This window comes from Paramormyrops kingsleyae, chromosome 22 (genome assembly GCF_048594095.1).
Source record: "Paramormyrops kingsleyae isolate MSU_618 chromosome 22, PKINGS_0.4, whole genome shotgun sequence".
Taxonomy (NCBI): Eukaryota; Metazoa; Chordata; class Actinopteri; order Osteoglossiformes; family Mormyridae; genus Paramormyrops; species Paramormyrops kingsleyae.
Window position 1 is genome coordinate 19,787,681 of NC_132818.1, and position 26,627 is coordinate 19,814,307.

General features: G+C 44.0%; 1 protein-coding gene and 1 non-coding gene across 2 annotated transcripts in view; one reads left to right on the plus strand and one right to left on the minus strand.

Moving 5' to 3' along the window:
* The window catches only part of LOC111855925 (voltage-gated delayed rectifier potassium channel KCNH4-like), a 34,866-nt gene extending 15,375 nt beyond the window's left edge, over nucleotides 1-19,491 (minus strand). Inside the window, 8 exon segments of the mRNA XM_072705063.1 lie at nucleotides 341-548; nucleotides 1,735-1,769; nucleotides 1,772-1,891; nucleotides 3,050-3,290; nucleotides 5,272-5,402; nucleotides 5,993-6,124; nucleotides 7,729-7,962; nucleotides 19,371-19,491. Coding sequence (XP_072561164.1) covers nucleotides 341-548; nucleotides 1,735-1,769; nucleotides 1,772-1,891; nucleotides 3,050-3,290; nucleotides 5,272-5,402; nucleotides 5,993-6,124; nucleotides 7,729-7,962; nucleotides 19,371-19,446 — 1,177 coding nt within the window. The 5' untranslated portion in view covers nucleotides 19,447-19,491.
* Nucleotides 8,654-8,817, plus strand: LOC111856081 (U1 spliceosomal RNA). The gene has a single exon (XR_002841045.1). It is a non-coding gene; the product is annotated as a U1 spliceosomal RNA (small nuclear RNA).
* Nucleotides 19,492-26,627: the final 7,136 nt, after the last annotated feature.

Below are 26,627 nucleotides of genomic sequence, written 5' to 3' on the forward strand. Positions count from 1 at the left end.
TCTCACCCTCACACCTGAGCACAGCTCACAGCAGCAGCTAAGAGGAATGTCGCCGAGCTCACAGATAAGGCGCTAGATCAGACAGCAGCCCGTCTGTTCCGATTTTATTCATTTTCTTCCAGTTTCGTTTGCACTTACTTTAATGCACCTGTCTGCCGACAAAAGAACATTTTGCGCCATCTCTGTGCAGCCCAACGAATCATTTCAAACCAGCTTTATTCTCGATATATTTTTTTCCGTTCACCTTTTCACAGTTTTCTCCCTCCAAAATGAAGGGGACCACATATACAGAGATCCAAAAGAACTCGTCTTCCTCGGCGCCGCAGAGGTGCACACTCACCGATGTCCCAGGCGACGGGGTCGTTGTTCTCCATCTCCTTGCGGCCGATGACGTACCAGATGCAGGCCATCCAGTGGGCGAGCAGGGCAAACATGGACATGAGGAGAGTCAGCACCACGGCGCTGTACTGCGAGTAGCGGTCCAGCTTCTGCAGCAGCCGCAGGAGACGCAGCAGACGCACGGTCTTCAGCAGATGGACCAGAGAGGTCTGGTTTGTGTGACAAAGCGCAGATTAGAAACTTGTCTTCTTGCACTAACCTGAATCTTGGCCTGAATCCGTCCTTTAAGGCTGCGATGCAGATACGCTCAGAATCGGATGCTGCATGACTGCCCGTGCATGCAAGAGTCTTACTCAATCCAATTCAGTTTATTTTTATATAGCGTCTCTCGCAACAGAGTTGCCACAAGGCGCTTTACATGGGTGTGTTGTGATATATAGTCCTGCATCATTTATACAGAGTAATTCTAAAATAGGGAATATGGAAGACAAAGAAAAGAAAAGAAAAGAAAAGAAAAGAAAAGAAAAGAAAAAGCAAGCCAGATGACAACAAAACAGAAAAAAATCTCTGGGGGTCAACGGTCAACTGGCTGGTCAGTCCGCTTGGACATGCTAACATTATCCAAAAATTATATCCCAAATAATCACTACCTCACCTAGGTAAACATGTCCTCTCATCTCTTACTCAAACGTAACAATCCACAACCGGGACAGACCTTGCAATTCAAACTACTCAAAGCAAAGGAACTAAAGCATCAAAGAGTTTAAGTACCAACACAGGGAAAAATAAAAACGATATCCTTGAAAATGACAAAACCCCATAATACACTGAAGGCAAAAGGACACCAAAGGGCTTCCTATTTACTAAAACAAACTAGGGACATTGCATTCCTAGTATTGGATTACTTTGAATGGGAACTACTCCACTCAGAAAACTTAATTATGAAGTAATAGAGGATGGGATTATTGACAAAACGAAGGTTGGAGTGGAAAAAAAATTATGGAAGGCAATACATTTCTGTGGACTTCTTCCTGTTGTCCTGCAGACCAACAGAAGGTCACAGTGTCAAGTTAAAAAAACCTCCAACCTAATAATATATACCATATAGTTCAATCTCTAACTGAAAAGCAAATTTGCAAAAGTCACTCAGTCCATTTTTATCTCGTTTTTGAGATGAGACCACCAGTGACATAAAGTCAGGCTTCCTCATCGTATGTTACCGTACTGGGAACCAAAACTCACCCAGTGCTCATGTAATCCAGCGAAGAACTTTTGTAAAATTTCCCAAAGCTCGTTAAGTCCACAGAAATGGTACTTATGACCTTATCGCGGCCACATATTCCAAGGACTGAATGAGTTTCGGAAATCTGGTCTTCCAATCTGTTCAGTTCTCACCACAGTGATGTTAAAGCCGTAGAGCAGGTCGCCAGCAGGGCGGCGATGAGGTCCACAAAAAACCAGGTGGCAGCATAATGGATGCAGATGGATCGTGGGTCATACACAACCTGGCCAGACTGACTCACGTAGGCGGTACGGAAGTTCAGCACAATATCTGCAACAGATGTCAAACTCTGTCAGAGAAATTACAAATCAGTTATTACTCTTTTCAGGATGAACAGATGCTAAGACGTCACCCACAAACTATTAGTAGCCCGCGAGGAGCTAATCAGAGTTGAGTAATTCAGGTCCAGAGAGTAAAAGTCCAGATCGGGATTTTGCTTCAACCAACCAGTTGAGCATAAACAATTATAGTCACAGAGTATGCAACTGGTTGGTTGAAACGAAATCCTGGTCCAGACTTTTATTCTCTGGACCTGAATTACCTAACTCTGGAGTCGCTCCCTTAGTGTTTTTTTTTTAATTGGATCAAATATGGTAATTTAGTTGTTTACTTAATTTTGCTTACACATGCACATTGGGGATTGAGAAGGACTTTCACCATAATGACGTGCACTGTCCAAAACAGTGAAATCGGATGGCTAATTTAGCATCCATAGAACCATTGGTGTTTACCTTGAGACACAGGCTGAATGTGACATGAGAATGCCCCCCCCCCCCCCCACAGCGGATTACACAGTTCAGGTGCCCCTAGGCCAAACTCTCTGTAGACCCCCCCATCTGCCCCCTCTCCTGGAAACCATAAAAAATTGAACTAAACACTATTAGTGACTGTTAAATAATTTCTACAAAGGCAAAGACAATGTAACACAATTCCAAATGACAACAATCGATATATGAACAACAAATCTGGAGGTTTATGCTTTCAGTCATATGCGGCAACCAGAAAGAGCTCAGAGACAGAGAATGAAGGTATCTCAGTAGGTGTGCCCTTAAAACATTACACTCCGATCCTGCATCCACAATGTGCATTCAAGATGCCATAACGTTTACCATAGAAAACCTGTTTTTACCCCTGGTTGCAACCAACTATACAAAATTATTGGTCAGATTTTGTAATATGGGATGTCTAATATTCATTCTGCTTGTTGCCAAGACAAGAGGTAAAAATACAACAAAAAAGTTAGATGTTATTCTTTGATAGTTTAATAGTTATAATACCTTTGTGATATCAATTGAACCAGCACAAACACAACCGGGTGGAGCGTCTCTCACTCTGCTGAGATAACAACAGGCACTGGGCCCACACGACGGCAGGATGGCGAAGCCCAACACATGATCGGTTGCCTAGGTGACACAGATGCTCGCTCACCCAGGATGAAGAGCATCTCCACGGCGATGTCGCTGACGATGGTGCTGCGAGAGGCGGCGTCGCTGTCGTTGTAGGCGGTGAAGCAGACGTTGTACGGCACGGTGACGGCCACGTAGAAGGTGGCCAGCAGGATCATCCAGTCCCACAGCGCCTTGGAGACGCTGTAGTGCAGCAGGATGAAGCGGGATTTCTGCACTGTGGCCACCTTGTACTCGGGTAGAGAAGGTTTCTCAAACACGCCCTGGAAGAAGGGAAGGCGGACATGGTCTGCATCACACACGCTGACCTTCTCAGAGATACCAAAATGATTCACAGTGCAAAGACAATTTCATTTAGTTTTCTTGAAGTATCTGTGTTGGTTTAAGGGGCTTCATGGGTTAGGAGTTCAGACTTTATTGTATTATTTCAGGTTAGTTTGCTTTCTCACTCTTGCAAAGCAAAAAATCAACTAGGCCTGCCTTTCAAGTCAAATCAAATGAACTTTATTGTCATTACAACCACATACAGGGACGATGTGCCATTGAGTAGCTATCCCCCTGGTACCTTAGTGCAAGACACTTCTTTTGGTCGTTGATTTTGTGGCTGTCATTTGTGTTAATTACCCGTCATTTACTACTGAGTAAGAGACTTTCATATTTTATTCAAGAATGCAATTAATTATTCCCTTGAAATACCACACATGGCATGAAAGGGAACCAGACCTTTTGCAGTGTTGGGAGTAAGGAGGTAACAAAGCATTTAAGATTAATCTCTCATTATCTTTCTGAAGAAACCACTTTAATGGGGCTCCTTTGTTGCAAACCTTGGCTTTGAATTATAACTGGATTTCTGTGATTGGTGATTATGCTGGGAAAGAGGCACACAATGGCCGATCTATCCTTATGTCAGCCAGAGAGGCAAAGGGGAACCCATTTGAAAGATTAATCGCGCCTACAGACGTCAAATGTTGAGGAATTTCGGAGCCGCTGCTTTAAAAATTAAAGCTGTTTGCCTAACACTTCTGAGAGGAGCGACTTAAATGGTTGTCTCTTACGCCTCGTGTTTTTTTTCAGTGGATTTAAAAGCTTGTTCCACTGTGACACCTATGGTCAAGTCCAGCCTTGAATGCCTTTGGGATCTTAGCCATCTTAATTTGCGCCCTTAATTGTGACACAAGGTAGGAGAAAGATCAATTATTACTATGCCAATTACTAAGAAGGATGAGGGATCCAGCTGTCAGCAAGCGACAGAGCCGGCAGTGCAGTCCAAGGGCAGTCACTCTCTATGGGATTTACACACTCGCTCTCTCTCAAGGGCAGTCACTCTCTATGGGATTTACACACTCGCTCTCTCTCAAAGGCTGTCACTCTCTATGGGATTTACACACTCGCTCTCTCTCAAAGGCAGTCACTCTCTATGGGATTTACACACTCGCTCTCTCTCAAGGGCAGTCACTCTCTATGGGATTTACACACTCGCTCTCTCTCAAAGGCAGTCACTCTCTATGGGATTTACACACTCGCTCTCTCTCAAGGGCAGTCACTCTCTATGGGATTTACACACTCGCTCTCTCTCAAAGGCTGTCACTCTCTATGGGATTTACACACTCGCTCTCTCTCAAAGGCAGTCACTCTCTATGGGATTTACACACTCGCTCTCTCTCAAAGGCAGTCACTCTCTATGGGATTTACACACTCGCTCTCTCTCAAAGGCAGTCACTCTCTATGGGATTTACACACTCGCTCTCTCTCAAAGGAAGTCACTCTCTATGGGATTTACACACTCGCTCTCTCTCAAAGGCAGTCACTCTCTATGGGATTTACACACTCGCTCTCTCTCAAAGGCAGTCACTCTCTATGGGATTTACACACTCGCTCTCTCTCAAAGGCTGTCACTCTCTATGGGATTTACACACTCGCTCTCTCTCAAAGGCAGTCACTCTCTATGGGATTTACACACTCGCTCATGATTATTCAATAAATTACATTAGATATTCAACACTTTTTAAATATAAAATAGGCTTTGTGTTAATGATTTTGCCCAACTGTAGGCTAATGTAAGTGTTCTAAGCATGTTGAAGGTAGGCTAGGCTAGGCTATGGTGTTTGCTAGGTTGGGTACCGTATTAAAACGCATTATGATAGGTTGTGCTGTATCAAAACGCATTATGATAGGTTGTGCTGTATCAAAACGCATTTTGATAGGTTCGTCGCCACGTGACTCGACGGAGGCCCCGGATCTCACCCTGTCCAGCTTCACGTCACCTTTTCCCCGCCGAGTGAGGCGGCTGGTCAGGTGGTAGAGTACAGCCCGGCCCTGGTACCGGGCCTCGCTGAGCTTGGACCCGCCGTGCTTCCTGCCAAGCGGCCTGTCACCTGCATGACAAGAGTCCTTTACTTTGCTTCTCTGCCCGGCACGTTATTCTGCCGTCTCTCATGTCTCCAAGTCAGAGTTAGTACAAATAGCTCTGGTCGGCCATTTTCACAGTAACGATACCCTTCAGTTCAGTTCGCTGCATTCTTTGTCCCAAAAGGGCAATTTGTGTGCAGCAGGAATACATCCCATAAAACACGCAACACAGACCACACATGAAAACAACTTCTACCAGAGTAAGAGAATTAAAAAATAAATTATTGCAAAATTTATCAGTAAATAATACATTAGTAAATAGCTCAACAGAGAGGTCACTAAGACAAACAAGGGCTTATCCCCCTGGTTCTCTTAAGTGCATGAATAGATAAAGGGACAAAGGAATGAAGGAAACCATTGTAAGCACCCAGCTTAAATATCAAAGCCCCCGCAATTATCTATTCACCCCAGTTAGCAAAAGGGACGCCCAAGAACTGTGGATGAGTCCCACGCACAGCCAAGACCTGAAATTTGTTTGTAAATTGGTGAGCCCTCCTCACATAGAACCACCTCTCCGCATTTAAAGAGGAGAACAGAGCTGGTTCCACATCCTCACCTTCTTTAGAGGAACCGAGGTGGTTCTTCCCGTGCGTGTCGCTGATGTCCTTAAAGGACAGGAGGAAGAGAACCACCTCACTCTTCTCATTCTTGATCGGAACGATGTCCAACAAGCACCAGAACGGGTTTGCTGGAAAGGGACGAAGGGAAAAACAGAGTGAACCTGATGTCAGACACAAAGGATCATACGCATCCACCAGCCACAAAACACCTATTTAACTTGGAGGCCAGTGTTTCCAAGGCAACAGAAACATGGCTATTCCAATTATCCCTGCCCTATTTTTAATGTAAGCGGCTCATTGAACGCTGTCCGCCGTAGCCAATAAAACCAGAACATGCTGAAATGCCGCAGGAAGACATTCACCACCGAGGGTCATTCTTTTGAAACATTTCAATGAAAATGTCTTTTATCTACAATAAAAAAGACAGGATATTAAACCCTGCAATTCAAGGAGTTAAAATTGTATTTTACCCCTGAAAGGAACGTTACTTAAATTAAATGAAGCACTGAATCATTGATCGCAAGAGCATTGACTTCTCCCTTCTGTAGCAATTGATCAGGAAAATGACCCAAAATCAATCAGGTTGACAGAAGTGTCTATTTTAAGCTAAGAGCATGCAAGAGATAAATGGATGTATTACCATTTGGTTTATAGTCATGCATGATTTTGATTTAGTAGTGTGGATATAATAGCAATTATACTTTGTAGCAGAAATCTAGTAAGTTTTATTGAGAAACTATAAGCTTGAAGCATGCAAAAAAAAATCGGTAATAAAATTGTTTAACTTCTTGCAATGTTTTTGTTAATAGCTGTTCATGTTTCCCCCCCCCAAAAAGAAACATGTGAGGGGGTATTACTGTGAAAAAGAAGTGAGCGAAATCGATTTAGGTGTTAGAAAGTTTTCTCCCGCCGACGGGAAAAGCCTCATTAGCCCGGTAGAAGAGGCATGCCACGGATGTAGCCCCTTCCGGCTCATTAAAGTCTCCCTGGGGCGCACGGCATTCAGGCCCCCACCAGGACTGGCCAGTCGGAAATAGGGAGCGTGGTGGGGGAGCCAGGAAAGCTTTGAGCCAAAGCTCACCTCATCCCAAACTTGGTGACCAAATGAGGAAAACCAGTGACCAACACATAAAATAAACACCACAGGTTTAAATGTGTTGTTTCCATTGAATTCACAAGGTTCCTGGCAGTGATAATGAAATGATTCTGTAGGCATGGAATATTAATACACTTTACGGCACGGCCCTATGGCTCAGCGGGTCTCGAACAGCTCCTGGTGTTCGTGTGGGTGTCCTCCCGCAGTGCACAAAGTGTGCAGTTAGGTGAACTGACATCTCTAAGTAGCCTGTAGTGCATAAGTGTGCCCTGTGTTGGACTGGCACCCTCTCCTGTGCCTTGTGCCCACTGCCCCTTGGGGTAGGCTGACCACAACCCAGTACAAGATAAGTGGTTATGAAAAATGGTTACTTCAGACTGTCAGTTGTGATCTGTGGCACTGAATTGGACCAAAATTAACTCTTCCATCCATCCATCCATCCATCCATCCTCCATACCCGCTTGTCCTATGCAGGGTCATGAGCGTCGGGAGCCTATCCCAGATGCAACAGTATATAACGCTGGGTATAATCCAGGCGCCAACCAATCGCAGTAACCCATTTATCTGGAGGGAAATTTGCTCTCTCCTGGAGTTAAAGCTCTCTGCAGCCTGGAAGGTTTGCTTGGTGCTCCTCACCATTCCTCTTGTAGAGCTGCACCTCGGCCTGGAACTCCTGTCGGCCCTCCAGCGCCTTCTCCATCTGCAGCGCCACGTGCTCGCTGGTCTCCACCCCGTGCAGGAAGCGGCAGCTGCAGTTCTTCTGCATCACCTCCGTGCGCGCGAAGCCCGTGAGCTCGCAGAAGCCGTCCGAGCAGTAGACGATGGGGAAGCCGCGGTGGCCCTGCGCGTTGCCCAGCAGGAAGTTGCTGTCTACGGAGACCCGAGGGGGACGAGAAGGACAGTTTAATTCAGTGAAGGAGAAGCTAATATATTTCATTCATAAACTGTTTTGGACTTTGACCGCATTTTAGGCATCCGAAATTGAATCCAAAGGACAATGCAATGGTGGAACGACGATGACCTTATTGAGAAAGTTGTGTCGAAAATGCTGGTCCAATAGACCTTCTGCTTCCCCGACCAGGGCATTCAGGAAGCCCAGCCCAGCTGCTCTTATGTCTAGTTGACTGCTTGACAACATGTGTGCTTGCATTGTACTATTTGTCTCTCTTGTATGTTGCTTTGGACAAAATCATCTGCTAAATGAGTAAACACTGAACTAAATTTAGGTTTAAATATGGGCAATAATGACGTTAATGTGCCTTAGAATTGATTACCTTGGCAGTGTAAACTGAACCACTCATGGCACTGCTTTAGGCAATAACATTTTTAAGCAAACATGCTCACTGCAGCCATCAAAATACAAAGCTACTGAAAAAAGGCAAGATGCCAACCTACCAACGAAATCTCGCATTCTAGTTACGATTAAGGTACGGAAATGTTCAAAGTGTCCAGTTTTCCTGATGTTCCCAGAACCGACCACTACAACCACCACAACAACTAATATTACTAGTGGGGCCAGAAAATACAGAAAATGGGTCAGGGAGCTTCATTTGGCCATCACTAACCTGCCCGGCACCGGATATACCATGATCACGAAGGTGGCTCACCCAGGGTGAGGCCCAGCCGTTGCACTGGGGCTGTGCTGACCCCTGCGAATTCCCCAAATGTGGGAATATCGACTGCATCATTTCTGGTAGTGGGGGGCCGCGTTCGCGCTCTCCCCTGATTTTCTTTGGGGCAGTGATGGTAGGGTTCGAATCCCCGACCAGCAAGGTACCACTGAGGTACCCTGAGCAAGGTACTGCCCCCCCCAAGCACTGCTCCCCGGGCAACAAAGTGCATATTATCACTACAAGGTCAACTAACTATGGTAGAGCAGCAGGTAACACTGTCACTTTACACCTCAAAGGTCATGGGTTCAAGGCTGGTTGGTGCATTTGCCATATACAGATATAGCGCTTTTATAAAATATATATATATTTTTTCCATAATCCCTCAGGGTCTCGCATTTGCAAATTAACAAAAAAAAATGGAAGCGATTAAACTTGTGAAATCGCTGATCGATACAGTAGTACCCCTCTCCCCCCAGGCCATTTTACTGGTCCGTGTAGTTTTTGTATGACGTAAACCAGTTTGAAGGTGGGGAACCTCAATATTAAATGATTAAATTGAATCAATGGAATGTCAGCAGGATGAATAGCTACAGTCAGTATAACTATAGCTATCGCCGCTTTCGCCACGGCGGCTAAAGCTACTCCTGTCAATCTGTGGTAAGCCACGCCTCCCTATGTAAAGCCCCGCCTCCCTATGTAAAGCCCCGCCTCCCTACGTTAAGCCTGCGCTTCTCAGGTCCCTGCTGCTGGAAAGAAAGGTGCTTTCGGTTGGAAAATAATTGCTGCTTGTGGAGGATCAGCCTGAATTTCAATTGATCATTTAATATAAATCCTACACAAAAGCTTTCTAAACTGACCTCTGCTTTAAAGGCAGGCCACAGTAAAACCCAAGACAGATTATGGTTAGAGGTTTTGATAAGATGTTACGGACTAAGGAATGGGCATTACCCTACAGAGTTTTATGCTATACATCAATTAAAACGCCGCAGAGTGACAGCCTGCATTTAATATGTGAGATTCTGCTGTGTGTTGGGTTTTGATTCCTTATTGTCATGCAAACCATTTTTACTTCCGAAATGTGACCGGCAAAACAGTATTATGCTAATATTTAATGATTGGCAAGGAATACAATAATGTAAATTTAATGCGATCTAATGTGATCAGTTGTTACAAATTAATGGGGTCTTAGGCAATTAGGTGTTAATCCATCCAGGTTTGTAAATGTAGGTTTGATCGATTTAATTATAATCAAGTGAATGCAACGGGGAGGGAATAGATGGTGGAAAATGCCCTTTGAGGCCTTGAGTACACTCTGAGAAAACTGAAAGTAAACAAGGCAAGAAATCCAGTAATAATGATCCTTTATGGGCTGGTTTTCACTGTTCCCAATGCTGGATTATATACAAAGGAATTCATTTATTGTGAACTGTCACATGCGCAAAATACAGAATGTTTTCTTGGTTGTCATAGAGACAGAAGGGACCAGATAAAGACAGCTAGGCGAAGTTTAAAAGACACTGGACCTTGGTAGTACTGTGGAAGATGCAGTGGTTCTGGGGGAAAAACTCCCATAGATCCATGATTTCTAAGTTATTTGTACCTTATTTCCCCCTAATTCTGGTTTCTATAAAATCCCAGAAGCAATGTTGTATGCTGTATATGCAAATTGTATATATGCATCAGAAATAACATACATGTTAATATTAAAAAAGGATTTTAATATTAATACCTTTGATTGTAAAAATTCTAAATGGCTAAAATGAAAAATCTTAACATTTTTTAACTGTGGAATATTAATAAACTCCACACCCAATGCAGTAGCTCCAGGGATATTATTTATTTTTTTAGTTTTAGTACCAGATTTAATTCACGATCAGATTTATTGTTTAATGTAAGAACTTCAAGACCTGCTGAGAAATCTAATGTATGCAGTGAGGTACAGCAATTCTTCGGTTTGAATTTATAAATCTCGGACAAAGCTTGATCAGGAAGCAGAACAGCTGTATGCCGTGCGTTTATGTGCCAGTTGGCTCAAAGATATTAGAATGCCAATTGTTGCAGGCAGTTGTGTATCTGAATGTATCTGAATGAGAAAGAATTGCCAGATACCAGATTCCACTCCAGTTTTGACCTACAGCGTCTGACACTACAGGGCTGACATCCTGACATCAAACTTCTGTCATCTTCAGGTCTTCAGGGCTCATTCTGACCACCTACTGAGCTAATGGGACCCATTAGCTGATTGTGACCTGGAGCTCCATGCAGAGGGGAAAATTAGGATCATTCGCCTGGGGGAGGAACTAATCGGTTAGGGCGTCATGGCTGGCTGCTAAAATGGATTCATTATCTGGCGAATTTCGGATCGCTGACAGTTCGACTTGCCGCCCCCCCCCCCGGTGCCAGGGCAGCAGAGCAAGCAAGGACATAAATTGGATTGTTTCATTTCATTGACATCTTGCAAAGGCCATAGGGTCAGTTAGAACTTGTATACTGACAATGCTTCAACACTGAACTTGGTGAAAAAAATGTATCACTGCATAATAATATTGAAACTCACATTCATTGGTTACTGGGGACCTGGAGGTCATGGTCCTTGTGGTTATGATGGGACGAGCATCCAAATATAACTGACTGAATACCAGTAAATTAAAAGGGCAGATATTAACTGTGCTGCTATTCATGCTCGTTGAGAATTGCCTCAGACACGTTTCTTCAGACTCGACCTGCTACTCACCACGGAGCACCGACGCCTTTGCACGTGCGGTTCCTCCGTCACACGGGTTTTCCGGACCGTGAGCCTCTAATAGAATTAATGGCATCCACGTGGCTCATTGTGGGGGACAATTTCGAAACACGTTTCATCTACAGAGGGCTGAATAGATTCAAAGCACTTTTGACAGCTGCGTTTGAAATGGGAAACAGTCATTGCAGCGCACCCCAATGCCTTTTCAATCACCCACAAACGAATGACAGGTATTACTTCAAGGATGCTTGGGAAAATAGATGTCTAACAGGTTTGTCTGGTACAGAGTGGTCTTCCTTTATTTAGCCGGGCCAATTTTAATCAGAACATGGACGCATTTTGTAATGAAGCCAGCACTCTGGCCGACCCACAATGTGGATCCCACCTTCGTCTGGGAATCTCTGAGCATCTCCTTTTCTCCAGAAACAGCAGAGTGTCCTTTGAAGGGCTGGGGGGGGGGGGGGGTCATCACAATCTGGGGTGGGGAGGGGAACATATTGCTCCACAAAGGCAGCAAACAGGCATGATAGTGCTCCATGTTTTTCCCCCCTAGTCTGTTTCAGTTACTCGTGTTAGTTTGCATATGGTCACGTCAGTTCAGCTTGACAAGCTGCGCGTTTTTACATAAAACATGCAAATTAAATACCTTCCAGGGTTGCAGCATTTCAATTCCCCCCCCCCCCCCACTCTGTTGTGTGGTGGGGGCACATTGCCTTGCGCTACGTACGTCTCTCCAGAAGATTGCGGGGTGCTCTCCTACCCTCTGATCATACGCTGGCTATAAGGAGCTGGAAGATGAATACATGAAACACCTTCTTGAAAAGTATCCCTTTTGAGAATAAAAGCCTGCAATTGATGCATTTCTTAACTCTCACTGTTGAGGCAACTAAATCAACATCTTCACCAATATCTACTCCACCTCCCTCTACATCACATTCAGACCCTAAATACAAACAGTGTTCATCATATCAAGGTCAAGGAGTCCCAGTCTTTGATAAACTGCACCCACCTCCCTCACCTTCTCTGGCTGACGGCCATTTTCCCATTGCAATTATGCCCCCCCCTACCCCCCAGTCAGCTGTCTAAGTGATTCCTGAGGCCTCCTGGCCCAGAAGTTGCCCTGTAATTACTCTGCCTCATTTACTGCTGCCAATCTTGCTCACAGTTTATACAGTTTAAAGTGCAATTTTACATCGCATTCCCTCCTTTAGACTAACAAAGATTACATAACCACTATTTAGTGCACTTTAGTATTATAGATACCTATCCATTCATCAGGCGATCTTCTAACCACTTATCCAGTACGGGGCTGTTGGGGACTAGAGCCCAGGCTGGAAAACGTCCCGGCACGGGAAGTTTTGTGATGTCAATTAGTCTAGCTACGTGTCTTTGGACTGTGGAAGGAGACCCATACAACAAGCATGGCTTTATGCTAACAACCTGAAGGTCATAGGTTCAAATCCCTGGGAGCACCCATAAATTGTAACCCTCGCTGCGATGGTAAATTGCTCGGGATAGAAGTGTTAGATAACGGTGAAGTTTCTGGGGGAGACCAGGGAAGCCTTAACAGGGATATGACTCAAACTCCCACCCTCAGAAGTCTGTTTAAGTACTTTCCATCTACGAACTTTACTTCCACATCATTATCTGAAAGCTACGAAATACACCAACGGGAACCTATTTATCTACCATTGTGATACCGGGTCAGTGTGATCTCTGTGCAGTGCCTATTGTGAGAAGCACGGGACACTGAACTCCGTCACTGGAGCTTCACACTAAGGGCACTCCGAAGTCCGCTATGCACATGAATAGCACATGATTAGCTGGAGATGGCAAAGAGACACGGGACACAACAATGCTCACCCCCCCCCCCCCCCCCACCCCATGAGGCACTAAGAATAAGAGGCCGTGACTGAATGCTGGTCTCCACGAGGCACACATATAGAACTAAAAGTTACTCAGCCTCTCTGCTCTAAATAACCTGCCACCCACAATGCAAGCCTTCCCATCCACATGGTGACCCAATATCTGACATTATGCTGTCACTCCTGCCTGGGGGGGGGGGGGGGGGGGTCATCATTCGTAAGTAGTGTCATCACAATACCAAAACTCCGAAACAATATCAAGAAAAAGTACTGACATTTAATACCATTTTCGATAGTCAACCCAGCATATAATGTAACTCAATTAAAAACATAATGTAATCACAAGTTTGTTAGCAGTAACCTTTTGCAAACTCCTGTCACTATGTCTAAAAAACTTCTGCATTGCATGGTTAGTAAAAGCATAATAATTCAGTAGAGCGGCAGCCATTGTAATCACACTGTAATCACGCTCAGAGATATTCACAAGCAGTAAATAATTAAACACTATTAAAAATCAAATGTTACTTTATATCATTATTACAATTTCATGAAAAGCAATATTGAGACCATTTTATACGTGATAAAATTGATACTTTCGGTATCTGTAGATTGCATTTGTAAGGTATAAAATGGAAATGGCGTAAAACAAAAGTGCACAGGGAGATGGAAGGAAGTGAAGACGGAGCCCCAATAACAGCCCTCGTTATGACACCAGCTGTTCTGCCACGACCCGCATGGGAGCCATCGCTGTAGAAAGTTTGGAAGAAAATGTCTAGTGTACCAGCAAACAGCCCACCATCTGTCCTCGGAGAAAGATTGTAGGGGTCGGAAAGGAGGGGGGGGGGGGGGGCTGTGGTGGTTGTCTCCATGGCAACCGAGATAATCGTCTGAGGCCGCGCACTCATCCAACCGACTCCAGGCGATAGAGGCTCTGGTTTGGCCTTGAGGGGCATCTCCCAGGGGGCACTGCTCCCCACACCAACACTAAACTCCACTCGGTTCCGTTTTAAGGGAAAAAAAGTAAATCAGCAGTGAATCTCTGGATGCGAGACATCTACTATATGTGCCAACAGACCCAAGCCTGTAACATGCGCATACTGGAAACAAAAACCTCCCATTACAACAAAGCAGTACCACTGAATGTTAAGCTACATCCTTATACGTAAACTGAAGGCAAAGGAGATTGGGTAACACTTTATAAATTACTAAAACCATGCCTTACAGTAAGTAAACATATTCATAATGCATTATAATGCATTCATAAAGTATTATAAACATGGTTATAAATATATATACACATTATAGCCATGTTTATAATGCATTATGACTGCCTTATGAAGCTGTCATCTATAATGCGCTATATAGATAATTTTATAATGCAGTACAAAACATCCTTATTGCTTATTCCGACCATTATAATGCATTATGAAGGTATCTACAGTGCATAACAGATGGGAGCTTCATAAAGCATTCATAATGCATAATACACATGGCTATAATGTAATATGCCTTTTTATAAATATGTATAGCCATGTTTATAATGCTTCATGAATGCATTATAATGCATTATGAACATGTTAATAAATTATTAAAAACATGGCCTTATGTGAAGTATTACTGGAGAATATATAATAGTGCTTATCCCCAATCCGCAATTTCCTTCGGAATTAGCATCTCAAAGTACACACATTCATATATATGCATCTATGCATCTATCCATCCATCTAGACTACATTACAAAAACAGACACACAGTTCATTATTTAGGCAGCAAGATGAAAACTCAATAGTCCAGTAAAATCAACAAAACATAATACCCTACATATGACGGCACGGAGACAGGCACAAATATGTCCGGGTACATTTCTAATTATGACCGAAGAGGTAGAATCCATGCTTTATGAATCCAAATTAATGAGCTCTGGGATTTAAAAGTGGAGCACAGGAAAGTCCCATTATGGAGACGTAATCAGATCAGAGGCGGATCGGAACGGTGAATGAGCAGTCCGGAGATCGTTTGGGATGCAAGCAATCTTAGCTGCTCTTCCCTCCGATTTGTGGTGGCAGGTGATTCCTTGTGAAAAAGTGTGAAATGGGAGCTCAGGATAGACAGTACTGAGTGTTTATTGTCGATTATCGGGAGACAGAGCAACCAGGAAAAGGAGGAGGGTGATTACTTTGAAGGCAAAAAAAGAGTGGAATAAAAACATTGGGGTAATTTAGACAAATAAATACAAACGCTGCCATGCGTCTCAAAGCCAACCCAACCACTGGGCCATTGGAGTGGTCAGAGGACCTGTGCTATTTTCTACAAAAGTTAAAATTGTCAGCTGGGGGGGGGGGGGCATGGTGGCAACAGCGAAAGCTGTTTACCCAAACCCGAACTCGAACCCTGAGCCTTTTTGAGGTCCCTTTCTAACGGAGGCCCCTGGGCTCCAGCCTGGGCAAACCCGTACATTAAAGCGCCGCTGTATTCGACATTCGTCAATCCGCGAATGAATCAGACGTACCGTTTCTATTCGTACTCAGCGTTCTGAGTACATTTCTATTAGCTACTTACTTTGCATCGATTTGCTGGTGGGAGGCGAGTACAAAGCGCTTCACTGAATCACGGTGAGTAACACGATTTCCAAATAATAAATCTGCAAGTGTGGAGGCAATTAAGGTGAAATTGAAACAACTGTACCCTAATGTGTCATGCCGTCCTCGTCCTGCTGCAGCTGTACAGAACATCATGTTGTTTACAGCGCGGCGAGGATTACTCACTCCTTTCTCCATTATTCTCGGTCACATTCGCCCACAAAGAGGCCCTGGGTCACGGTCACGTGCATCACGTGACCCATGTCTCGCAAAATGCTCGGAGGTCGACGCCCACGCCTCCCCAGTCCCCCCCCGCCCCCATGCATGGATACTAACTGCATCTATCAACAAGTTAGCACCGGAATAAATACTTTGCACTTCCATTTTCTACCACAGCCTGGCCTGCTCTCAGCTGCCTTTGGCATCAGTGCCCACGTTCGATAACCACCCTGCTGTCGCCCAGTACTGCGTTTTTGGCACTGGAGAAAGAAGCCTTTGGGTTTTATTGTGGTTGGGATCATCAAGTGTCAGCAAGTCACATGTTGGCTTAAACTGTCTCTCATTGGTTGATTTTAACTGTCTCTCATTGGTTCATTGATTTAAAGTTATATGGTGATTGGCAGCACAAAAACTAAATTAAGTCTCATTCCATCCAACACTGATAGGTGTTCGCAATGTATAAAAGCAGAAAATAAAAGCATATGGTTTGTTATATTATAATAATCCCACCTTAAGCATATTGATTTCAGACAGGCGGATGACAGGCAACTGGGAGGAGATGCTGGCTAGGCTTGGGCAGAATTATGGTAATACCGAATACCATGGTATTTATGGTATTTTGGGAATAACACTGTATTTTTCTTCAAAAAACATCCCCAGCAAATTTTATCAGGACATACTGGAATAGCATTGCTTTTTAAAATACTGTCGAGGTACCATATACTACACTACAATAGCTGGATGACTGTATTAAAAATTACCGGTACCGTCTGATCCTAGCGATGGCTGGAGGGTGGATGATGGAGTATAGGCAGTATAATTTGCCCGCAGGGGAGTTTGTGCTGGTGGCCAGATTTATCAGCTGGAAATTGGGAGGGGGGGCGGTTTGCAGACCGGGGTTAGAGGGTGACGGTGATATTTGCCGACCAGGTGGGATGGGGTTGTGGTGTTAAAATTTCTTGCTAGCCTATTGTCTGACAGGCTAGCGGGACGTTACACATCATTCACGGGTGTCGGGAACCTGCTGTCAATTTCTCAGGAGCTCCTGGAAAGTCTGGGAGTGGTGGGATGTCTGATAATAAATACCGAGGAAAGATATTCCAGTTAAGCGGCACTGGGACTTCACTGCAGAATTTTCACCTCAGCTACTAGACATTACTGCGAAGTGTAATATCTCAGAGCACCTCTCACGCCGGATGGGTGTCGGATCCCATGGATGGAGTCTCACCTGCAGCTCTCATTAGACGCGCGCATGAGACCCATGTGCGAATGGAGCTGCGCAGTGAAGCCGCCCTTATCTGCGCGGATTCCGTCTGGAAATGTGCTCATTCTGCCGGGGTTCAGGTCAAACTCAGAGGCTCAGATCCGCTCCTGTTGCCGTGGAAGAAGCATTTCTTACATGGCCTGCGCACATCGGAGTGCGTACGTGCGAGAGAGGGAGTGCGGGGAGACTCCATAATGCCCACATATCCGCATGACAGGGCGTCGGGAAACTGCCGCATTAATAAGGGAATCGTGGGAATCTCTCGGCCGTGCAAGAGGCACGGACTCACGCTGCCTCCATCGTGTCAGGCACGATGAGTGAATCACTTGCGAATCACTCCCAAATCCGCAGTTTCGCACTCCCAGTATCTGGAAATGCCTTCAATGACGAAAAGTTAAACAAAAAAACCATACTGAAAATAATAAATGCAACTTGAAACTTTTTTGGGGGAAAAAAGTTATAAAACATTGAAGCTACCGTACAAGAGCCTCCGAAATATTAGCAAATAGCTGACGATGGGCTGCCGTGCTTCAGCACTGACCGCTAAAAATAGGCCAGACTTTGTTCTCGATAAAACCCCTTACCACTAAACTGAGTAACGAGATTTAGGCATTTGCCGTTTTGCAGAGGCACTTGGAACCTTGTTTGAAGCATTTCAATTTAACGGATGAAGAGATGATTGAGGGAGTATATGAGCCGTGCAGAGAACTTTTATGAGTAGTATTATATACTACTGCTAGGCTGCACGTCTGAGCATTGCTGAGCTCCCTGTAAGGGCACCGGGATCAAAAGAAATTCTGTACATCAAATAAAAATCTAGGCCTTGTTGATATAATAACAAACAACAAGAATAACAACAAATGCAAAAAATAACGTTAATAAATTCAACAACAAACTGAGGGTGCTGCATTCAAGCGTTAAATTTAAACAATTAGGTGTTTACATATTGAATACCACCTTTATACAATGTTTGAAGCAAGATCATCTGTCGAAACAGATGAGCTTGACTAGGAGAAGTATTGAGGAACTCCGTATCCTGTATAAATTTTTTTTTTGTCCACATATTTTTTTTTCCTTTTAAATATATTTCACACATCTATACAAGCTTTTCAAGAACACCTCTGCCATTTCACTTGGGACTAATGGTGTAAGTGGTAACAAAAGATCAACGTTTGCATGGCTGTGAACATTTTTACGGAAGGAAAAATAAAAACACCCACTCGATCCAAGAATCTGGTCTCAAAAAAAAGAGAAATCAGTTTAAAAATGTCGACAAGGGAGCCCATGAGTAAACATTTCAGTCCCTGGCTGTTTGTTGGCAAATGCCTCCCATCTCCCTTAAGACTTGTTGTTATCAGGCTGAAAACAAGCACCCGTCAGCTTGCATGCGGCTCATTAAGTGTTATGTTCTGAACAGACACACACAGAACAGCAGGCGCACACACACACACACACACACACACACACACAGGACATGTCTTATAAGCCAGAGACGCTACATCAAATTTGTTTTATTATATGTGAGCATATGAAGAATGAATTTCAGTTTATATAAAGTTACATTAAATCACACAAATCGCAGTCAGACAAATCACCAAAATCAGATCACCTGGCTTAACTAACTGCAGCTGTAATTAGTGATCTGGGTGTTTTACATTTACCCCAGAATATTACATCAGAAAAACTATGAAAGACTGAACACCAAATGAATGCACTGTTTCAGTAAATATTCAAATAAATAGACTCAATATAATTTACATTCACCGAAAACCATATCAAATAAAGTTTACATGTAAATAAACACTAAGGAATCTCTATAATGAATACATCAGCATGATGATCAGTCAGCATGATTGACCTGATAAAAAAAACACTTATTGCCATTGACAGTGGAGTTATTGTATATTAATTTGAGTAAAAAAGACTGCACCGCACAACCAAGGACAGAAATGAGCTTTATCGTTAAATTCTTTAATCTCGTTTGGTGTTACTTACGGGTACCATCGAATCGGTTGGCGATGGTGTCCAGGAATGTGTTCTGTGGGGCCAGGAGGCCCTTCATCACCGGCATCTTGGCAGCTTCTCACTGTCACTTCATTCCAAGAGGAGGTCTGGGTCTCTCCCCGCAGGCGGGTGACTTCGGCGGCTCCCGCGAGATCACTGGCAGTGTGCCATCGCGCTGCCGGCTCTTTCTGAGGACGCCAGGCGTCCCGGGCAGACCGCTGGGCGGCTCCGGCCCATGCTCAGGTACAGACCGCTGGGCGGCTCCGGCCCATGCTCAGGTACAGACCGCTGGGCGGCTCCGGCCCATGCTCAGGTACAGACCGCCCACACTCTGTCTGTGTTGCTGTCTAGCCGCCGCGGTGACAGCTGCCACATCTAGGTGCAGCAGTGCTACTTTCCGCACAGGAGGAAAGGGCTGGTAGTCTTCAACATCTCTGCCACCGTATCTATACTCTCCCTCATTCTCTCTCTCTCTCTCTCTCTCTCTCCCCCACCCTCTCTCTCTCTCAAAGGCAGCAGACAGTGGATCTTCTTCAGCCTGTTTTCCCTGCCTAGAACTATCTACTCCCACAGTAACAGGGTGGGAGTAAGATCACCCTCCTCCTGTGCCACAGAAACCTGTCCTCACACTGCAGGCAGCGGGGGGAGGGGGGACGTAGAACAGGGGTCTCCAACTCCGGTCCCGGAGAGCCTCTATCCAGTAGGTTTTCTATCCTACTTGGCTTCTGATGAGCCACACCTGCTCCTGGTATTTACCTGAGAACAGGTGTGGCTCATCAGAAGCCGGGTAGGATAGAAAACCTACTGGATAGTAGCCCTCCAGGACCGGAGTTGGAGACCCCTGCCGTAGACGATGCTGAAGACCCCCCGACAAGAAACCCCTCAGTTTGCCTCAAACAATAAACAAACATTCCTGACACATTTTTACATAATCAGTAGACAAGTCAAGTCAAAGGGTGTATGAATAAGTTCACAGGCAAAATACCTCACATTCAGAGATTCACCCAATTAACACCACATCTAATTAACACCTGCTTTCACACAACACTGCCGACTGGAACCAGTCTGCTCTTCACTTCCTGTAATCTCAGTGCTAAGTGTTTTCTATCATCTTCATATGTTTTTTATTTTTAATCTGCCTTGCACGAGGGAAAGGAAGGCAAGATCGACAAGCAGAATGTTCCAGGGTGACGGAGCTCGTATCTACATAGTAGATAACTGAGTCTCACTCACTTCAGCACTTTCAATAAACTAACATCATAAAGAAATCATGAGAATTTCAGAGAAAAGCCACTGGGACGTTTTCCCAGAAAGGGCTCTGCGATCATAACCTGGAGGTGATTACTACAAAAATTTGTAGTTCTATAAATATACAGCGTGCCGACTCTTTGGATAATAGGAGAGAATTGAGTAAGTAATGAAATGAAAAAGAAAAATGTGATTAGCGCTCTAGTCTCCATTTAGTGGTTCCCAATCCCTGTCGATAGACAAGTACTGGTCCTGTTCTATTTTACAGACCCCCACCCTGTTTCCATTGTAAGTAAATTGATTGCATGGAAGGGTACGGTGATGCTGAGCAATCCCCTCAGCACAGCGCAGGCCGAACAAAACCCCAGCGTCATGCATATTTCATGCCCAGTTCATTCCTTTCAAACTGCTGCTTTTATGAAGCTGCACCAGCCCTGCAATGAGGAACGATTCACACCTGTCTTTGGCGGCATAACTGAGTGTCATTCACCTGTAGCTAATTGCTAGTGTTGTAATACGTCTTCTATTCGTGTCTTGGACCCTGACAGATCACTCACCCAAATATGTCCGTTTACATTATAAATGACGGCTTTCCTGTTCTCCCTGCCCCAGGTACATACACAAGGGCGGGGCTAATATGGATACTGGACCCAGCTGGAAGTTGATTGGCTCCCGGAGTACCCCCTCCCCGTCACTCAGTGTTTCAAAACGTATCATTGGCAATCAGGTCACACATGTGAATGGGAGCACGTTTACCAGCCAATCAGGTCGCACATGTCGATGGGAGCATGTTCACCGGCCAATCACGTTGCACGTTGATGGGAGCACGTTCACCGGCCAATCAGGTCACACATGTCAATGGCAACACATTCACTTGCCAATCAATTAGCGCCCCTTTCCTCTTTACTTAATTCAAAATGGCCCGCTTATGCATTCATTCCTCTCAATTTGTTAAAGCCAAAAACTCTGGTAAAGTCTCTGTTGGCCACCCACACAGACCTGCTCGCCTTATAGGGAGTGACATGGAAGTAATACTGATACTCGAACAAAAGCCTCAATTAGTTTGGACTGCTGCTTAACCAGGAGCTTCAGTCAGTGATCCTCAGGCTGGGATACAGAGGCAATTCGAGAAATTTTAAGGTGATGTCAACCTTACTTTTAGCCAATGACACGTTTCGAACTGGTGAATGACAGACAAGGGGGGCACACTGCAGGCCAATCGGCTTTCAGCTGAGGCCAGCGGCCATGCTGGGATATCCATGAGTATTATGTCGTGCGAAACATTAACACTAAGCAGCTTAAGCCTATCACTGTGTATTACACACAATAGATGTATTTAGGCCCACTATTCTCACAGGGCTAAACCATACATAATTATATGAAAACAGAAATCAGCCAAAGTGACTTTTGCTATACAGGATTTTTCTTGTTTTCCCCTTTAATTAGCATTTATATCGTCTGAATATCCTTTCATCATCCCTAATCTGTCTGATGAAGAGTCACAGTGAGTCTGGAACTCACCCTACTGGGCGGGATTCTGGGAAACATCCCGGGTGGGGTCCAAAACAAGACACACACGAGAATACACGATGTACGATTTAAAGGCACTAATACGCCACGGTGCCTCTAAACTGAATAGGTCAGACAAATATTCGATAAGGCTTTACATTAACTGCGCATTGCAGGGGTTGGAGTGGCAAGCAGGGCAGCTGTCCCAGGGCTGGCCCCCTAGCGATGTCCGAGAGCCCCGCTGACTGCAAATTGGACCCCCCCCCTAACTGCAGATCTCCACATGCATGCAAAACATTCATTGAGGATTAAGGCACTGATGTCACGCATGTTATATACTGTAACTCCATGACATGCTACTTTTATATCTCTCATATTTATTTATACAATCTCATTATGGTGGGAGTCATAACACAAAATATTTGGCTCAATACTTAAAATTAATTTGAAATGCAATTGTTTGTAGTGTTTTGTAGTCAAACTGTTGTTGAGGTGGGTATTTAATGGAAAAAGCATGTTGGTGGAATTTGCAAACTACTACAGTGGAAGCTACTGCAACTAGTGTAGGCAGGCCCTAGCTGTGACTGTGGAAGGGGGGGCATGGTCCATTTTTGCCCCAGTGTACAGTCGTTCCTCCACTGGCACACTGATAATACCTTTATAATGCATTTGCAGAATATTCACTGCACCTTCATAACGCATTCATAGAACATTCAGTGCACCTTCATAACGCATTCATAGAACATTCACTGCACCTTCATAACGCATTCATAGAACATTCATAAGCAGCATGTAAGTACACAATAACAAACATGGAAGTCATATAATGTTTTTAATGTATATTGAAGCCATTAAGGTACGTTAATGACTTAATGTTCTATGAATGCATTATGAAGGTGCACTGAATGTTCTATGAATGCATTATGAAGGTGCACTGAATGTTCTATGAATGCATTATGAAGGTGCACTGAATGTTCTATGAATGCATTATGAAGGTGCAGTTAAAGAGTTACTAAATATTTTCATCATATGATCCATCCATCCATCCATTTTCTGAATCCCAGCAGGGGTCGTGCGGGGGACCGGAGCCTATCCCAGGAACAATGAGAGCAGGCAGGAACCAACCCTGGGCAGTCGCCAACACACCACTACAGGGCCAATTTAGACTCACCAATCAACCTATCCTTCACGCTTTTGGACCGTGGGAGGAAACCGGAGCCCCCGGCAAAAACCCACACAGCTCGGACCCGGGACCGAACCCAGGACCTTCATGCCATGAGGTAGCAGTACTAACCACTGTGCAACCTTTCATCATGTGATATGCATAAGAAATGATAAATGTATTACTATTATATTTTTTCCTATTGGGTTTAATGAGTCAATTTTCTATTCAAATTTACTTTAGGTATGCGTTGAAATACTGTTGAAAGTGTCATACAATAAGGGATTAAATGCATTATAACCAGTTATAACTTCGTCTTTAGTGTAGCTTGCCTCCTGCCGAAGAGCCCGTCGTCACGCTGGCGCGGTAACATGGAACAGGGGGAGCGGAGCAGCCCGCTGACGCGGTACCTTCGGGGACTAGGCTACGTGTTTTTCCACCAGTCAGAACAGACAAACAGACGCACCTACTCCACCTCCGTCTGCTTCTCACCCTAACGCTTACAGCAGGAACTTCTGCTACGATCCGAAGCGGATCCTGAGGCTACATCTTGGTCAGGTTCATCACGAAATCCAACACGGTAGGACTGCAGTCTCATTTGAACAAATTCAAGTCCATTTCGAAACAAGAAATGCACAGTGTATACCACAAGCGTCCATATTACACATTTAATGGCGTTTTAATATTAGCATTAGCTCATTAACTGGAATGAGTATTTTTAAAGTGGAGTCACCACCCATCTTGCCATTTTCTTCACGAGAGATAGTCTCACAGTCATAGACCTATTATCGAAAGATTTGTATTTTTCCTGTAGCTACTTCATTTGGCTTGTACTGGTAAGTCGTGGTAGGCTATGTGTAACGCATTGAGAAACCCCCCCTCCCCCTAAAAAAAGTAATAAAAAATATTAAACTGTATATAAATGAGTGGTGATTACTTCAATGATTTAAAGGAGAAGGAAGAAAACGGAAAACCTGCAACACGGAGAGAATATAAAAACATGTTTGGAAGACGATGGATGGATGGATGGACGGATGATGAAAAAAGAAAGAACAATTAAAATGTTATAAGAGACAAGTCTCAAGAAAGTCGGTTGCACAAGAAGACTATAAAGTCTGCTACAACATTAAAACCACAAAATGCACAGAAAATGCGGTCGGTCTTTTGCGTTTCATTTTTTCCCGTAAGCGACTTACGAAATGCTACGTAAGTCAGGCTACCTCCAAAAACCCACTGGCTGTTTCTCACTCTGCCCTCAGTCACTAAGGTAGCACATAGATGTCTATAAATATATCTACTGCACGACTGCATGCAAAATGTCATTGTGATCATTGCTAACTAAAAGGGCCACCAATACAACAGTCACTATAATATGCGCTAAGGAAGTGCCTCTTTACTCTGACTGCTCGTTAATGTCGCACGATAATATGCTACATTAGCACTGAAACTGACGAGTTCTATGTCGCCCCAGTTCCCTTTCATTCACTAGCATTTGTCCACCAAAAACAAAAAAAAAGTGTAAATCCAATGATAAATGGGCCACAGCTAAAAATACTACCCCAAATCCTTCACTGAACCGTAATTAACAAATAACTGACAGTTCTCAATAAAATATTTAGGCCTAATCACTTTAAAAACCATTGCCATTATACTACACTATATATGTGATACGCTCATTAAGTGTCCCCTTTTCCATATTTTATTAAGGGGGGGTAAATTAAACACTACCTGATTGTTTAAGCCACAAATAAAGATTAATCATCATTAAAATATGGATTTCAGTTTCAGTTGTGCTGTCCACCATAAGACAAACTGAGACCAGGGGTGTCGATTGGCCTATTTTAAGGGGGGGGGGGGCCTTTAGCTTCTCTTTAGCTTTAACCCCCCTAAAATGTTTTTAGGTCCCCCGATGAATGTATATTTATTGGCTTAAGTAATAAATATATTGTTATATTATAGGCCTATTTAAGTTTGTACCCCCCTCCATTCATCTCTAACTACACCCCCTGGCCGAGACTATAAGTTTTGGTGCAAAATCCAGTTGTTTAGTTAAGTTCTATACGCTTGACTATTACAGGTTTTCATAGACTAGTTGTTTTGTTTTATAGATAGGCCTATGTAACAGGTTACCGTCACCCGCGGGCAATTAACACACAGTAGTAACAGGCTATGCGAGCAGGTAGAAAGGGGAAAAAACAGCGGCAATCAAAACGCGCCTGGAGCAGCAGGAATAATAACCCTACGATGATTTCTTTCCAAACTGATGAGAAAACTCACGAAATCATTACTGAGTAGGTCTGAGATTGCCATCGTGAATATTAAGTCATCGCAAACCTTGCAGATCGCTGCCTTCAGCGTGGGTCTCGCCGCCTGACGCCCCTTTGGGGAGGGGGGGATTAAAGCTGCAGAAAGAGCTCATTTAAGATCGGCCGCTGTTTCATTTACGTTTTAATTACTGTCACTGAAAAAAATACGGACGGTTTTCAATTTATACGATAGTTGTAACAAGAATCCATTGTGTATCGCTTCCAATTAATGCATTTTCTTTCATATCCAGAGTGCCGGTTGAATAGAATTATGTGGCGATCTGACCGGGACTCCAAGAATTACTGGGGAACTTCTCTTATTGTTTTTCCTAAAGTGAGGATCCAGGACCCCCCAGGTGGGGGTAGTTAAGGTATAGCCTCCGCCTTGGTGCTAGATCTCCATAATGACACCAGAAAGAGAGCAGATTTGCAGGTCAGAGACAGGGCATGTGCAGCTACCGGGGCTGGGGTGTCCACCAGGTGGCAAAAAAAAGTAATTTCAGCTGAAATACACCATTGCTGTCCTTTATGGCGATGTCATAGGGGGTACCGCCTACAGCAAAGATTGGGTGTGGATCAGAACGCGGAGATCCATCCAAGCTATCAGGACTGCGAAATCACGATGGCTGGTTATTTAACGAAGTACAGCAAAAATGGATCTTACCAGAATGCTGGACCGGAGAAAAAAGTATAAATCAAATGACAAAAGAAGATGTCGCACTTTGCTTAATACGATTCACCGGAGACGTTGGATAAAATCATAGTAATTAAGCAAAGTGCGACATCTTCTTTTGTCAATTTCTTAATTATTAAGTGACCATGAATAATTAGCATTTACATTGATAACGTCTTACTGATATCGATCACCCGGCCATTACAGTAAACCGTACTGAGTTATTTTTAAATGCATTTCGGGATGAACATTGGGCAAAGGAAAAATCCATCTTTTTCTTAATCTTAATCGTTTCGGCACTTTTAGACATAAAGCACGATAAGTGGTAAAGTTAGAACGGCAACAGATGA